Source organism: Capricornis sumatraensis, chromosome 8 (genome assembly GCF_032405125.1).
Source record: "Capricornis sumatraensis isolate serow.1 chromosome 8, serow.2, whole genome shotgun sequence".
Classification (NCBI taxonomy): Eukaryota; Metazoa; Chordata; class Mammalia; order Artiodactyla; family Bovidae; genus Capricornis; species Capricornis sumatraensis.
In genome coordinates, this window is record NC_091076.1 from 79,583,117 (window position 1) to 79,597,587 (window position 14,471).

The window sequence follows — 14,471 nt, forward strand, 5'->3', positions numbered from 1 at the left end:
TGAAGAGGCCTGTAGGTCAGGGTAGGCTCTGTTGTCCAAAGCCCCCAGAACTTGAAGCCCAGGTTTGGTGGCTAGGTTTCAAACTAATAACAGCATCAGCATCAGCCAACAATGTCATTATTATTATCATTCTTGTTAGTAAAACATCTCCAATTTGGGTGATGCTAGGAAAATCTCTTGTATGCCTCGGGTGTGAATCTTTCAACAGTTCCATCCTGACGTAGGAAATTCCAGGACTTCCTGCTCCACGTTGAGGCTCAGAGACACTCCCTGACTTTCCCAAGGCCTTCGGGAAAGTGTGACGTGCTAGAGATCTGGGGGACCAGGGTGAGGTGAATGCAGAGATGATAGGCAGCTCTAGGTGAACTGGGGAGTGTTGGAGCAGATGGAATTCATATCTGCTTTTTTTGGAATGTCAGAAAGAAGTGATTCCACAGGAAATTTTCTTGATGCCCCTCAAGTGCATGGTATATTAGCTCCTTAAACCAGAGGAACCCCCATGGAGACACAGCCAAATCCCAGCCCCCTCTGAACCCCTGTCTTACATTCCACCTGCACTCTGAGGCCATGTGTCACCCCTGCCCACTGTGAAGACACATTACCAGAGTACAAACTATGTGTCTGGCTCCAGACTAAGGGCATTTCTTGCATATTCTTAGTTACTTCATAGAATAACCCTCTAAAGCACATCATTACATCCCATCTTACACGTGAGGCAGCAAAGCCTCAAAGTCATGAAGTAACTTGTTCCAAATCGCACAGCTGTGAGTGGTAGGGTGGGACTGGGACCCAGAAGGTCAGCCCCAGGGCTTTCACCACATACACAGGGAAAGGCCACTGTGTGAGACTCTGCTGTATGGTGAGTCTGAAGGGCTTCCAGCTCAGCTCCGTCTCAACATCAGAAAAGCCACAGCCCATCTGCTAGAAAATGGGGGTGTTAATACCTGCCTGAGCTCCCGACAGGATTGTTGGGAGACCCTTGTGGAAAAGACGAAAACGGGGCACGTGGATCCTCAGCATCTGATAGAATAGTTCTGCGTAGCTGAAATTGTATTATCACTCTAATTGGGAGGGTGGTGCGGTGGGGTGGCAGGACTGTAGGACGAGCATCTGGTGTCTGGGGACTTTGAGAATGACCTTGGTTTCCTTGTGCATGAAATTGAGAAGATTGAAGGAGATCATTTTTTTTATGGAGCTTTTCAGTCCTTAAGTTTAGGCATTATGGTGCCAAGGATGGTGATGATAGTGATGATGATGGTGATGATGGTAAGGATGGTGAGGATGGTGATGGTGGGGATGGTGATGTCAGACATCTGAGCTCACCTGACCTCAGAATCATTTCCTGCCACCACCACTGCTGCCAATCCCTGTGTCAAAGGCACGAGGGGTGAGCTGGTGATGAGATGCAAAGAGGGATCTAGAGGCCAGAGAGAAGGGACTGTCTAAGATGTCGGAGGAGAGTGCACTGTAGTGCCTGGTACATAGTAAGCCAGAAACTCTGCACCCCTTGCCACCATCCCAACCCTCCATCTGTCCCAGAGAAGCTATGATTTTTATTGTTAGCTCTGCCTTACAGAGGAAAATGAGGTCTAGGGAGTTAGTCTTAAGTTGCTCAAGGCAACACAGTTGGTATGTGATAATATTGGGATTCCATCCAGGTTTTGATGGAACCCAAAGTCCATGCCCCTGATCACACAACTCAGTCTGACCATTGAGGCAACTCAGGTTCAGAGAATGTACATGGCCAGCCCGGGCCACACAGCTATTGCTACTAAGTGCTCCGTCTGAGGCTCGGATTTAGTCTTGCCTCCTGATCCTGTCCTTGTTCATGCTGTTGCATTTCTACCCTTTCAGGGCAAGAAATCCAGCTTAATCAGAGTCAGGGGGCTCTGGGAGCGACCATAAGACTAGTCACACTCTTAAACCTTGGCCAGAGCACCGTGGAGAGGACCCGTGCACATGGAGGAAAATGGGAAGGAGGAACAAGCAGGGCTTGCAGACCAGCTTATGAGCAGTCCTTCGCGAAGGAACTGTCCTGCTAGGAAGGAATCCTGTGTTCAGGAGCGCCTACTACCTCTGAAGATGTTCTGGGAGCTGCGGGTGGTGTGAGAGGAGTGGAGACACTGCCCCAGGAGAGATGGGATGGAAAAGCAGAGGTGCTTGGGAGAAGAGCCCTGGGATCTTGCGGGGGGGGTCTAGCCAGGGGGGTCTGGGATCTTGGGGGTCTGGGCTCCTCCAACCTGGATAGCTACAGAGTGCTTAATCCATCTGGGTCCAGTTTCCCTGTGGTAAGTTCAGGGGAACTGAGCTGGAAAAAATAATGAATTCCTAGTAGAGAATGGCCCACAGGTATCTGAAAGTTATTTTTAACTGCTGGGGAGCTGGTGGTCTATCTTGCAGTGAGCTGATTTTCCTTCTTTCCTACTCAGGGCCAGGAGGGTCCACTTTCACATCTCTTTCTTTATGGTTTATACAATAGACCTGGCAAGAATCTGAGAACCACCCCACGGAGGAAGAACGGACAGTGATAATAAACATAGCAGAGCTGGAGATCTGAGTTGCCAGGAGAATTTATTTCTCAGGACACCTTCCCTCTGCTTTCCCAAGGTGTCCCATGGCAACAGGCATCGGGAGGGGCTCATTCTTCCATCTTCTGGGGGAGAAAAAGAATCGTACACAGGAAATGAGTCAGAAAATGAGTCAAAGCAAAGGTGAGGCCAGGCCTCGTGTTCAAGTGGGGCAACTGGAGAGGCTGGAGTCTCAGGAAAACATTAAGACGTGGCTTTGTCTCCGTTTGTACATTGTAAAAGCAGACCAGTTGAGCCCCTGGAGATGGGGAGAATCCCCCCCAAAGCAGGGGGTTCTTGGGCACCGCCTTTTGCAACAGGAGGGAGGGGCAGGGATAGTAGGGCATCTGGCTCCTGGCCCCTCACTGCTCCTGTGAGCCTGGAACACCGGGGACCTGGCTAAAGCAGTACATCAGTGAAGGCACGGCCGGCAGCCAGACAGGGACACGGACAAGCACCCTCTGAGCTCTGCAGCTGCTGCCTGGTCCTGAGTCTCAGGGTGTCTGGAGCGGGGAGTCTGCTCTCACCTGGGCTCCCACATCTCGGCTCTTGGCCCGCAGCTTGTTGACCTGGGACTCGGCGATGTCGGCGCGTTCCTCGGCCTCCTCCAGCTCATGCTGGACCCTCCGGCACCTGGACAGCTGCGTGTTGGCCTGCTCCTCCTGAAGGGAAGGCCGAGGGGGCAGGAGGCTGAGGAAGGCCCTCCCTCTGGCTCTGAGGCCCTGGGTCCCTGACAGCCTCGGTGGGAACGGGGGTACCAGGAGAGCTTGGGCCCCAAGTCCCTGAGGTCAGAGGAGGGAGAGCTGAGCTCTCCAGCAGTGAGGACGATGCCCACGGCTCCTGACCTTGTGCACCGCCCAGTCACCTGGGAGGTCCGCTGCCCCCAGGATAGGGCTTCCTGGGCTTCCCCAGTGGATCAGATGACAAAGAATCCGCCTGCAATGCAGGAGATCCAGGCTCAATCTCTGGGTGGGGAAGATCCCCCGGAGAAGGGAAAGGCAACCCACTCCAGTATTGTTGCCTGGAGAATCCCATGGACAGAGGAGTGGGCTACAGTCCATGGGGTTGCAAAGAGCTGGGCATGACAGAGTGATTAACACGTCACTTTTCCCCTAGGATGCTTGTCTGTTCCCCTGTGCCCCTCCTGTATGCCATCCCCACCCCTCAGAGCTCTTTAGAGGAGACCAAGTCTTCCAAGGCACATGGAGGTGTCAGAGACCCACGGTTCACGGCCCCCTGCCCCGTGCCTGCTCCTGCCCTGTGCCTGCTCCCAATGCCGGCTGCCCGTGGCCAGGCTGGGTCTGGTTGAGGACCATCCAAGGGTTTCTGATGAAGGTGGCCTGCTGGGCCCTGGCCAGTCCTGCTGCAGCTGTGGTAATCCTCCCCCTATTTAACCAGTCCAGACCTGCTTCCCAGAGGTCAGGACGGAAGCCCCAGTCTCTTGAGCAGAGAAGACAAAGGGCAGGGAGAGAAGCCTCATCTTCAGTCATTTATCTGGAGCAGGCTCCCCCAGATTTTGTCTCAGGATGCAAGTCCTGTGAGATGCTCTGTTTACTAAAAAGAGATGCCATGTTCCATCAAGGGTGAGAAATGCTACAATTCAGAACACCTCTTCCACTATGAGGTCCATCCCACGTCATCTGCAAAATCTGAGAAACCCTTAAAGTAAAGCAACCCTCCAACTTTGTGGAACCCAGAGTTTTTCCTAAAGGATTTCTCATCTATCAAAGAGAAAGACCCCACCCTTCTCCTCCCCGCCACCCCCCACCCCAGCTTCCTGCTATTAAAGTCCTTCAGACCTTGGGTCCCCAGAGGGTATTTGGGAAGTGCTCATTTCAGCCCAAACCATTTCCTCCCTGTTGATTCCACTGTTTGCTCAAGGGTAGATCCGAAAGCATGAACTGGGGATGGGAGTTAGGGAGGCCGATGAAGGATGGAGGTGGTGGGGGCCAGGGCTAGGGCTAAGATGGGATGACATGAATTAAGACCAGGTATTTGAGGTCAGCTCACAGGGGCAGGGAGTTCTGAGTGAGTCAGGGGCAGTGCAGTGAGTCAGGGTGGGTGGGATAAAGCCAGGTGGGTCGAGGCAGAGTGGAGGGATGGAGGGGTATGGGCCAGGACTGGTGGGGCCTGGGGGAGGGGGAGGAGACTAGGGAGAGGTGGAGGAGAATACGGGAGGGAGAGGAGATTAGGGGAGGGAGAGGGCAGGTGTCCTGAGCTTGTGTTTATAGCCTGCAAATGAAAACTCCGGCCTCAGCTGCCGTGGACCCTATGAGACCGGATGGACCCCATACTCACAGCCTCCTCTGCCTGCCTCTTGTAAGCCTTCACTTTGGCCTGCAGCTTGTCCACCAAGTCCTGGAGCCTGAGGATGTTCTTGCGGTCCTCCTCTGCCTGCAAACACAAGGTCCATGCCAGACCCATTCTCCGCTGCTTCTGCAGGTGGGATCCAGGGGGTGCCCGTTGGGGTTTCAGGAGGGTTACTGCCTACCTGGTAAGTCATCTCCTTGACCTTTCGCTCGTATCTGTGGGCGCCCTTCAGAGCCTCGGCCCCCCTCTTCTGCTCAGCATCCAGCTCACTTTCTAACTCCCGTACCTGCACCCAGCAGAGAGCACAGGGGTCAGGCCACATCTCCCGGGCTTTTCTCAACACTTGCGTGCTGGTTGTTTTTAGGGTGAACTCAAGATCCTCTAAGTTCATTTTTGCAAAGCTGTCTCCTCCTCAGGCTCAGAACACATTTTATTCTCAAGGCCGTTGCTAGTCCATGCTGTGCTTTTGTGCAAATGACAAGATGCCCTCTTTGGGCAGAAGCAGCCTCAGGTGCACGTGGCTTGGCTAGTGGACAGAGCTTTGCAAAAGATGCCCCTTCCTTGGGGGCCATGCAGCTGGGTGAGGGCTGTCATGGGAGCCTGGATTCCTGATTGAGGAAGGCAGTTGCAGGGGTCACAGAGAGAAAGTGGGCCCGGGAGAACTGAAGGTGTGTTTAAGCCCCAGGTCCAGCTGATGAATCCAAAGGAAGTCAGCTGTCATCACTGAGTATGAGTTTCTGTTTATCTATTTATTTAAAAAAATTTTTTGTCTGCACTGCATGACCTGTGAGATCTTAGTTCCCTATCAAGGATTGAATGCATGCCCCTTACATGGGAAGTGTGGAGTCCTAACCACTGAACTGCTAGGGAAAGTTTTGAATTTCTGTGTATTTAGAATAGCGATAATTCCTGTCAACCTATCTCGAATGTGGGGATCGAACAAGACAAAGTCTATCTTTTGATGATATAGCACTGCTGCTGCTGCTGCTGCTAAGTCGCTTCAGTCGTGTCCGACTCTGTGCGACCCCATAGATGGCAGCCCACCAGGCTCCATCATCCCTGGGATTCTCAAGGCAAGAACACTGGAGTGGGTTGCCATTTCCTTCTCCAGTGCATGAAAGTGAAAAGTGAAAGTGAAGTCACTCAGTCGTGTCCAACTCCTGGCGACCCCATGGACTGCAGCCTCCCAGGCTCCTCTGCCCATGAGATTACACAGGTATTATTGATTTCATAGCTGTGTCTGCCTTTCCTGAAGCTGTGAGGGAGTAGGATAGCCACTGAGAGCGCAGGTCACCACTGTGGCCTGATTCCTCAATCCAGAGGGGGCCCCGTGGTGGTGGTGGCAGCCAGTCCTTGGGAATCCCAGTGGCCACAGAGAGGGCAGCTTTGTGCCTGCAGGCTCCCTGAATCAACCTTGAAATCCACCAGTGGAACCGGCAATTCTGAACACTGGAGAAGAAAAGACCCGCCCCCTCTCCCCACCAGCCCCAGGAAGCTGTCCCCCATCAGGTTCTATGAAACATTTGCTTCCCTAGGAATTCGCTCTGGGTGGCTATAAGCATTGGATTGGAGAACAGGCTAGGTGGCTTACCACGCCATGGGGGGCTGGTGGAGGGTTCCCTGCCAACCCAGAATCAAAGAACCAGGGAGGGTGGCATGGGATCTAATTCCTCCCACCAGGGAGGGGTCCATGGGAAGGCCGAGCCCAAGTTTGTTTTAATAGAAGAAGACTGGGAATACTTAAAAACAAGCATTTCAGAATCCTGGGGGGAACTCTAACTTCCCTGGTGTTTACTTTTGATACTCGTTGTCTGTGTCCTTGTAGTTTTTAGCTAAACTGTGGCTTCACATTTAAACCCTACAAGTGTAGTGACCACATCTTTGGGAGGCTGGCATCAAGAATGCGTTTGGGTCTTTCCTGTGGGAGAAGGGGTTTTCTTCTCTTTGCCACCTCTTCATCCTGTCTGCCTCTTTCATGTCCCTTTTCTCAGGGACAACAGAGACAGTTCCACATTCTTCTCCAAGGCCTCCTCCAAGGCCTCCTCCAAACTGCCAACAGGTAATGCAGCCCGGTTTAAAAAGCAAGTAGAATGAACTATCCCAGGTCGAAAGGGAAAAGGAAACAAAGGGAATCATCAGGAAAGAAACGGAAAACTACAAAATATGCTCCCAGATCAAGACAAAGCAATACTGTTCTGCGTGTGGCTTGCAAGCTGCTGGAGAGTTAGCCTGCGGGAAGCGCCAATCGCCCTGCATTTTGGATGGAGTGAGAAAGATACCAGAATCGCAAGATGTATTTTGACAGTAGGAAATTGACATTAGGAAATCCAGGAAGGGAATGAGACCTGGGAATGGAAGCCAAAGCGGCAGATTTTACGTAGGATGGGCCGTTGTTTATAAAAGTGCTTCTTTTTGTTTAGTCACCAAATCATGTCCAACTCTTTGCGACTCCACGGACTGTAGTCTGCCAGGCTCCTCCGTCCGTGGCATTCTCCAGGCAAGAATACTGGAGTGGGTTGCCATTTCCTTCTGCAGGGGATCTTCCCTACCCAGGGATCTAACCTGAGTCTCCTGCACTGGCAGTTGGATTCTTTACCACTGAGCCACCAGAGAAGCCCCTTATCAAAGTACAGCTTGATGAATTACACCCAAATGTGTAATCTTACAACTGCAAAGTATTTTTCCCCCACCCCCAGTTAATATAGATCTGAATCTAAATAAAGATAGAATGTGAACATGTGGCATGTCGTTACACTATGGGTACTGAGGGATACCCTTTCTGAAGTGGCTCTGTATATGTCTTGGGGGGTAGAGCAGAGAGGGAGGAGAGGGAGGGACATCTGGCTCGCAGGGAGCTTCACACGCGGTCCTCAAACCGTACCTGCAATTGACTCAGTGCCCACTTCCCTGCCATCGAAGTTTCGGGACTGTGGTTCTGCCAGAGGCAGCTGAACCTCTGTCACTCTGGGAATGAGAGTCCCCTCTGGCCCCCCTACCCGATTCTCCAGCTTCTGGATCTGCTTCTTCCCGCCCTTCAGGGCCAGCTGCTCAGCCTCGTCCAGGCGGTGCTGCAGGTCCTTCACCGTCTGCTCCAGGTTCTTCTTCATCCGCTCCAGGTGGGCGCTGGTGTCCTGCTCCTTCTTCAGCTCCTCGGCCATCATGGCCGCCTGTGGTTCACAGGAAGCGTCTGTGGGCCACCCGCCCTCCTCCCCGGGCACATGGAGGATGCTGCGAGGCTGGTCCTCCCTCCCTCAGCTCCCCTCCCACTCGGCCTCTGCTGAGCCTCCCATCTCCTCCATCTCTCCAGGAAACCACCACTGAGTGACTGCAGGGCTGAGGAGAGGAGACCTACTCGCCAGGCCCTGGCTTAGAAGCCCCATTCTTGTCTCCAGACAGCATCTCTGAGAGGAAAGAACGCAGCTCACATCTGTGATGGCTTTCTTGGCCTTCTCCTCCGCATTTTTGGACTCCTGGAGAGAGTTCTCCACCTCTGCCTGGATTTGGGCTATATCAGCTTCCAGTTTTTTCTTGGTATTTATCAGGCTTGTGTTCTACAAGAAAAATTAGATACCAGAGGTTCAGGCTGCATATGGACACTTACAGTGATTGGAAGGGAGAGAGTTGGGTGGGGAAGGAAGTCTAATGCTGAGGATGTTCCGGTTCTGCTTTTTCACGTGGGTGAAAAATATTAAAAAAGATTCTCATTCTTGATCAGACAGAAAGTCCCAAATCAGATTCAAGAATTGTAGGTAAAATAACTGAATAAACAATGAAGGTAGGTTTTCAAATATTTGAGGAAGGATAGATTATTTAATTAATGGTGTTGGAACAAGGAAATGGTTGATTTCACTATATGAAATGAAAAATAATTCTGATGATCCAAACATTATACATAGGGTTGTAAATGTGATGACAAATGAGAAAGCATTTGCAGTGTGCATTGCTGAAAAAATATTTCCTTCCTTAATATGTAAAAAAGGTAAACCATTAAGAAAAAAGGGGCAAAAGTACAAATAGCTAAGACACACCAGACGAAATACAAATAACCAATAAATATGACAAAATGTTCTACCTCATTAGTAATCAAAGAAATATGAAATTTTAAAGTGAGGCATTTTCAAGCATAAATGTTAGTGAAGATTAAAACAAATAATTGCTAAGCACTCTCACATATTTTCCCAATGGGAATAAAAATTGGGACAACTTTGTTAAAGAGCAGTTTATAGCATATAAATGCTTTTACTGTTTTGACCGTGAAATTGGGCTTCCAGGAGTTTATTTACTTCTAGGAATATTAAGGAAATAGTAATCATGGATGTATATGAAGAAGTTTGTCATAGCAATCTTCTAATCATAAACATTTTTATTGAGAGCAATCTAAAAATACCAAAGCATAGAAGATGATTATATAAAAGTGTCACAATACACAACTAAAATGGACTACTTTTCTGCCATTAAAAAACTGTATCATGGAAAATTATTTTAAAATATAAAAATGTGCTTATGACATTGTTAAATGAAAAAAAGTTGCAAAAAGACTGATGACATTTACTAAAAAAATCATATTTATGTATAGAAACAAGAGTCTAGAATAAAGGATCCCCAAATGCTAACAATATGGTTGGTAGTTTTCTGTTTTTTTGGCTTGTATTCTCTAGTTTTTAAAGCAAGGAATTTCTTTTGGAATTCCCTGATGGTCCAATGATTAGGGCTTTGAGCTTCCACTGCAGGGGGCAAGCGTTTGATCCCTGGTTGGGGTTTCTCTGGTGGCTTAACTGGTAAAGAATCTGCCTGCCATGTGTGAGACCTGGGTTCCATCCCTGGGTTGGGAAGATCCCCTGGAGAAGGGAACGGCTACCCACTCCAGTATTATGGCCTGGAGAATTCCATGGACTGCACAGTCCATTGGGTGGCGAAGAGTCGGAGACAACCGAGTGACTTTCACTTTCACTTTCTTGGGGAACTAAGAACCCACATGCCATGTGGGATGGCCAAAAATAAATAAATAAAACAAGGAATTTTGTAACTTTCTTAAAAATAATCATTTCAAAAGACGATCCTAATTATCTAAGTGTGTGTATGTGTTAGTTGCTTAGTCATGTCCGACTCTTTGTAATTCCATGAACTGTAGCCCACCAGGCTCCCCTGTCCATTGACTTCTCCAGGCAAGAATACTGGAGTGGGTTGCCATTCTCTTCTCCGGGGGATCTTCCTGACCGAGGGATGGAACCCAGGTCTCCTGCATTGCAGGCAGATATTTTACTGTCTGAGCCACACGGAAGCCCTAATTATGTAAGCTTGCAGCTGAAATGTTACTGCATCCGTGCAGCCTTCTCCAGCCCCTTTATGCAATAATTTGTCCTTCTTTATCTTCGGATAAAAGAAAGCTCAGCCATCTTCCATCTTGAGGCAATGTTCTCCCAAGAACTAAGCCAAATGAAAGTTGGTCTTGATCACTAGCCTGGGAGGAGTGGTGGAAACTCCATTCCACAGAGCCTGGATCCCCCCTAGGGTGGACCCCGAGTGCAGCAAGAACGGACTCACCTGGGAGTGAAGAAGCTGCACGCGGTCACTGGCGTCCAGCAGCTCCTGCTCCGACAGCTTGCGGGTCCGCTCTGTCTGCTCCAAGGCCACCTTCATCTCCTCCAGCTCCTCCTGCAAGAGGCCATTCCTGCGCTCCACTATGGCCAGCTGCTCCTTGAGATCCTTGTTGCTCCTCAGGGCATCATCCAGGTGCAGCTGGGAGTCCTTCACAGGGAAGCCAGGGGTGAGACGGGAGCCCAGGGCAGGCTGAGGTCCCGCCAGTTCCCCCATGGGCCGCCCACTCACCTTGAGCTGGCCCTGGACTAACCGCAGGTGTTTCTGGGTCTCGGCCATCTGGCGGTTGGAATGGCCCAGCTGAATCTCCATCTCATTGAGGTCTCCCTCCATCTTCTTCTTCAGCCTCAGAGCATCATTCCTGCTCCGGATCTCAGCATCCAGTATGCTCTGCGTGGCCTCTGCTGCCCGCTGACTGCTTCTTTTCAGCTGCTCGATTTCTTCGTCCTTCTCAGTGAGCCTGCGGTCGAGTTCAGATTTCACCTGGTTCAGCTCTAGCTGGACACGCAAAATCTTGCTCTCTTCATGCTCCAAGGAACCCTGATAAAAGCAAAAGACAGACTGGGAGTGCTGGGGCAGCCACCTTCTGGAATGAGGTTTTTCATCCCCATCGTGATAAAATGGGTGCTGTTACACTCGTTTTACAAATGACTAGAACAATGCTCAAAGAGGTCAAACGGTTCGCTCCCAAATTGTGACTAGTGCTGAAACTAGAACTGAAACTTTGTTATAAACAAACAGCCTTATGTCTTGAGGACAGAGCATCGCTTTGAATTAGTAAAAATTTGATTACTGTGTCTTTGTAAAAAAAAAATAGTGACCATAAATCAGGAGCCTACCTCCTCTCTTAAAAGACAGAGAAAGAGAAATTGCTCTCCTGTTAACCCTGAGTCGTGGAAATTTCCCTGGAAACGTCTCAACCGTCTGGTCTGCACTGGCCACTGTGGATGATTAAATCAGGACATTGCACTCTTTGGGCCACATGGAATTCCCAGTGGCCAAATATGACTGTGCATAGCTCTTTGCTGAAGCTAAGGCATTCGGACCTGGCTTTCAGGATATTTGGTGATGGAGTTCTTGCTTTCTGAGATGTTGAGGGCATAAAGACAGGTTTATTTATGCAATAGGGAAAATATTATACGATGGACTGGAGGACTTGGAGGAGACGAAGCAGCAGGACACAGCTGCCCTCCCTACCCCCACTGTGGGGTGCGGGCAGCTGAATGTTCTTTCCAGCAAAGCTTCCTGACAGGTGGGCTCCTGGCAGGAAGGGCACCCAGGGAGCATGGTCTAGTTCCCCTTCCGCGGTGCTCTGTGCTTCTCCATCACATCCCAGGCACTTACCTCCACCTCTTCCAGGGCAGCCTGGAGGTCTGACTTCTCTTGCTCCACCTGCTTCTTGGTCTTCTCCACTTCCTGAAGATTCTTGTTTGTTTCCACAATCTGCATGGTTAAGTCGGAAATCTCTTCTGCAAAGGACAGGCTTGATTTAGGCTATTTCCACAGGTTCTATTTGATCGATGGAGAGGACCAGGGAGGAAATCATGGAGAGTGTGCATAGAATCACAGTCTTGGAAATAGAAGGGGCATTTGGGGGCACTGGGTCTGGTCTAGTTTTGTAGATCAGGAGTCTGAGACCCTAAGGGATTTAGTGTCAGAACCGAGGACACAAAGCCACGCAGAGACAGAATCCACAGAAGATCTGTTCTCTAGCAGTGTAGGGAGTTTGGCAGCCCACAGGCCATCTGTTCTTGAGAACGAGGCTTGGCTGCCACTATGCCTTCCATTGGTGGAGTTTGGGTCTTGGGGTCACTGAGTAGACGTGAGGATTTTGTGGGGCAGTGAGAAGGAAGCAGCTGTGGCTAAATGGGGGAGAGGTGGCTGGAAGAGAAGGGGGGACTGTCACACCCCTGTGAGTTGGGGGAGAGAGCTGGGGGCTTCTTACCCCTGCAATGGGCAGTGCCCACCTTGCAGGTTTTTATTCTCCCGTCTCAGTGTCTCTAACTGATCCACCACCTCCTCGTAGGCATTGCGCATCTTGAAGACTTCAGTGCTATGAGACCTGGACTCTTTCTGAGCTGCTTCCAACTCAGCTTGACTCTCATCCAGTTTTTGTTTCCACTCTGAGAAGACCTAGGAGGTGACAGCGGGACCCGTGAGGAGCCGAGAAGGCTAGAAGCTGAGTCATGTTAACAGTGAGTCATATCAGCAATGCCAAAGTGGGACCCTCCCACCTTTAGAGACCAAAGAAACAGGAGGATTCCCCAAACTCAGGGGTTCCAAACTCTGATATCTCTACAGAAATCTGCTGTATCCTGAAAGATATGGTGGTCTCAAAGTAATCTGAATTAACTTTGATGAAAAATAAAATTCCTTTCAGAGGGACTGTCACAAAAATCAAGAGACAGTGCAAAGCCCCAAAGTCTCCACTCCGGACTTGATGCTCTGTGCACCTCCCCCTACCCCAAAGGATGTATGCATTCACACATCTCTTGCATCGAGTCATGGGGAAGGACCTTATCGAAGTTCCTCTGCTTCTTGTCCAGGCAGGCGCAGGCAGCGTTGGCCCGCTCCAAATCCAGCATCAGATCATCCACCTCTCCCTGGAGTCTCTGCTTGGTTTTCTCCAAGGACGCGCACTTGGAGCTCACAGCCTCTGTGTTTTCCTCTGCTTCCTGGAGCCTCTGGGCCAGTTTCTTCCTAAGAGGATCAGACCTACTGTTGCTGGGAAAGGTGGACTCTTTCAGAAGTAACTGTCAGATCAGGAGGGAATGGAGCCATCTAAAAAGGACTGGAATTTGATAAGACCAAGGCCTTAGAGTTTGATGATTGGATAGGATCTAAGTATCACCTGAAGAATCCCAAAATGTGTGGTGGCAAAGCAGTCGCCTAGGAGTTGCCAAGGGGACCAGGTGGAATGAATGGACAGGACCCAGGGGGAAGGGCATGGAGACCCAGTCTGTGTGCTTAGGAAAACTTGAAGGCCTAGGGAGGAAGACAGGGCCTGTCCCCTGTCTCTTCCTTGTGTCTTAAGGTCATCTCTCCTAGCGTAACCTGGGAGCCCCTACTTGGCCTCCTCCAGCTCCTCCGTGCGCTGGATGGCGTCCGTCTCGTACTTGGTCCTCCACTGGGCCACCTCGCTGTTGGCCTTGGACAGCGCCCTCTGCAGCTCGGCCTTGCCCTCCTGCTCCTCCTCGTACTGTTCCCGCAGCAGGTCGCAGTCGTGGCGGGCGGACTGCAGGGCGTGGGCCAGGGCGCTCTTGGCCTGCGGCATCACCGTGGTGACAAATTGCAAAACCGTTTGGTCATTTTCCAGGGTAAGAAATTTTGTTTCAACCAGTGTTTCCCAACTTGAGTCATTCACTTGCTGCCTTCACAAACTTAGCTGGGGCAGTATAGCTCCTGTTTTATTTACTTCACTTTTTAAAAAGTAGACTATCATATTTAAGTGGAAAATCACTAACGCTTGCCGTAAACAGAAGGTAACCGAATAAATGCAATGGAGGTAAGACAATGTTACCTCCTTCTAGCTAAGTGATTTGCAGCTGTGACCCTGTGTCCTAGTCCTATTCTCTTGTGTTTTGATGAGGAGGATGCGGCAGTGTTAGAGAGATGGTATTCAAATTGAGGGGCTTCCCTTGTAGTTCAGTGGTAAAGAACCCGCCTGCCAATGCAGGAGACTTGGGTTTGATCCCTGAGTTGGGAAGGTTCCCTGGAAGAGGAAATGGCAACCCCCTCCAGTATTCTTGCCTGGGAAATCCCACGGACTAAGCAGCCTGGTGGGGTCACATGAGGTCACAAAATAGTCAGACACGACTCGGTGACTAAACAACAACATCCAAATTGAGACCTTTTACTTATTTAATCAGAATAATTGGAAGAGAATCAGAAAGGGATTAATCTTCTCACTACTTAAGGCAGTGTTTCGGAATACTGTGACCATGAAAACCCCAAACGTATATTCTGGTGTCATCAGGGGGCTGTGTCCCCACCCGG

The 14,471-nt window shown here is 50.2% G+C and overlaps 1 protein-coding gene across 1 annotated transcript in view; it reads right to left on the minus strand.

Annotated features, from left to right (window-relative positions):
* Nucleotides 1-3,061: 3,061 nt before the first annotated feature.
* LOC138083623 (myosin-13) overlaps nucleotides 3,062-14,471 on the minus strand; it is a 47,620-nt gene continuing 36,210 nt past the window's right edge. Inside the window, exons 28-38 of the mRNA XM_068977456.1 lie at nucleotides 13,544-13,740; nucleotides 12,992-13,175; nucleotides 12,443-12,608; nucleotides 11,820-11,944; nucleotides 10,707-11,015; nucleotides 10,422-10,625; nucleotides 8,303-8,428; nucleotides 7,874-8,044; nucleotides 5,059-5,163; nucleotides 4,866-4,961; nucleotides 3,062-3,229 (exon numbers count right to left, since the gene is read on the minus strand). Coding sequence (XP_068833557.1) covers nucleotides 3,062-3,229; nucleotides 4,866-4,961; nucleotides 5,059-5,163; nucleotides 7,874-8,044; nucleotides 8,303-8,428; nucleotides 10,422-10,625; nucleotides 10,707-11,015; nucleotides 11,820-11,944; nucleotides 12,443-12,608; nucleotides 12,992-13,175; nucleotides 13,544-13,740 — 1,851 coding nt within the window. The remainder of the gene's footprint in view (nucleotides 3,230-4,865; nucleotides 4,962-5,058; nucleotides 5,164-7,873; nucleotides 8,045-8,302; nucleotides 8,429-10,421; nucleotides 10,626-10,706; nucleotides 11,016-11,819; nucleotides 11,945-12,442; nucleotides 12,609-12,991; nucleotides 13,176-13,543; nucleotides 13,741-14,471) is intronic.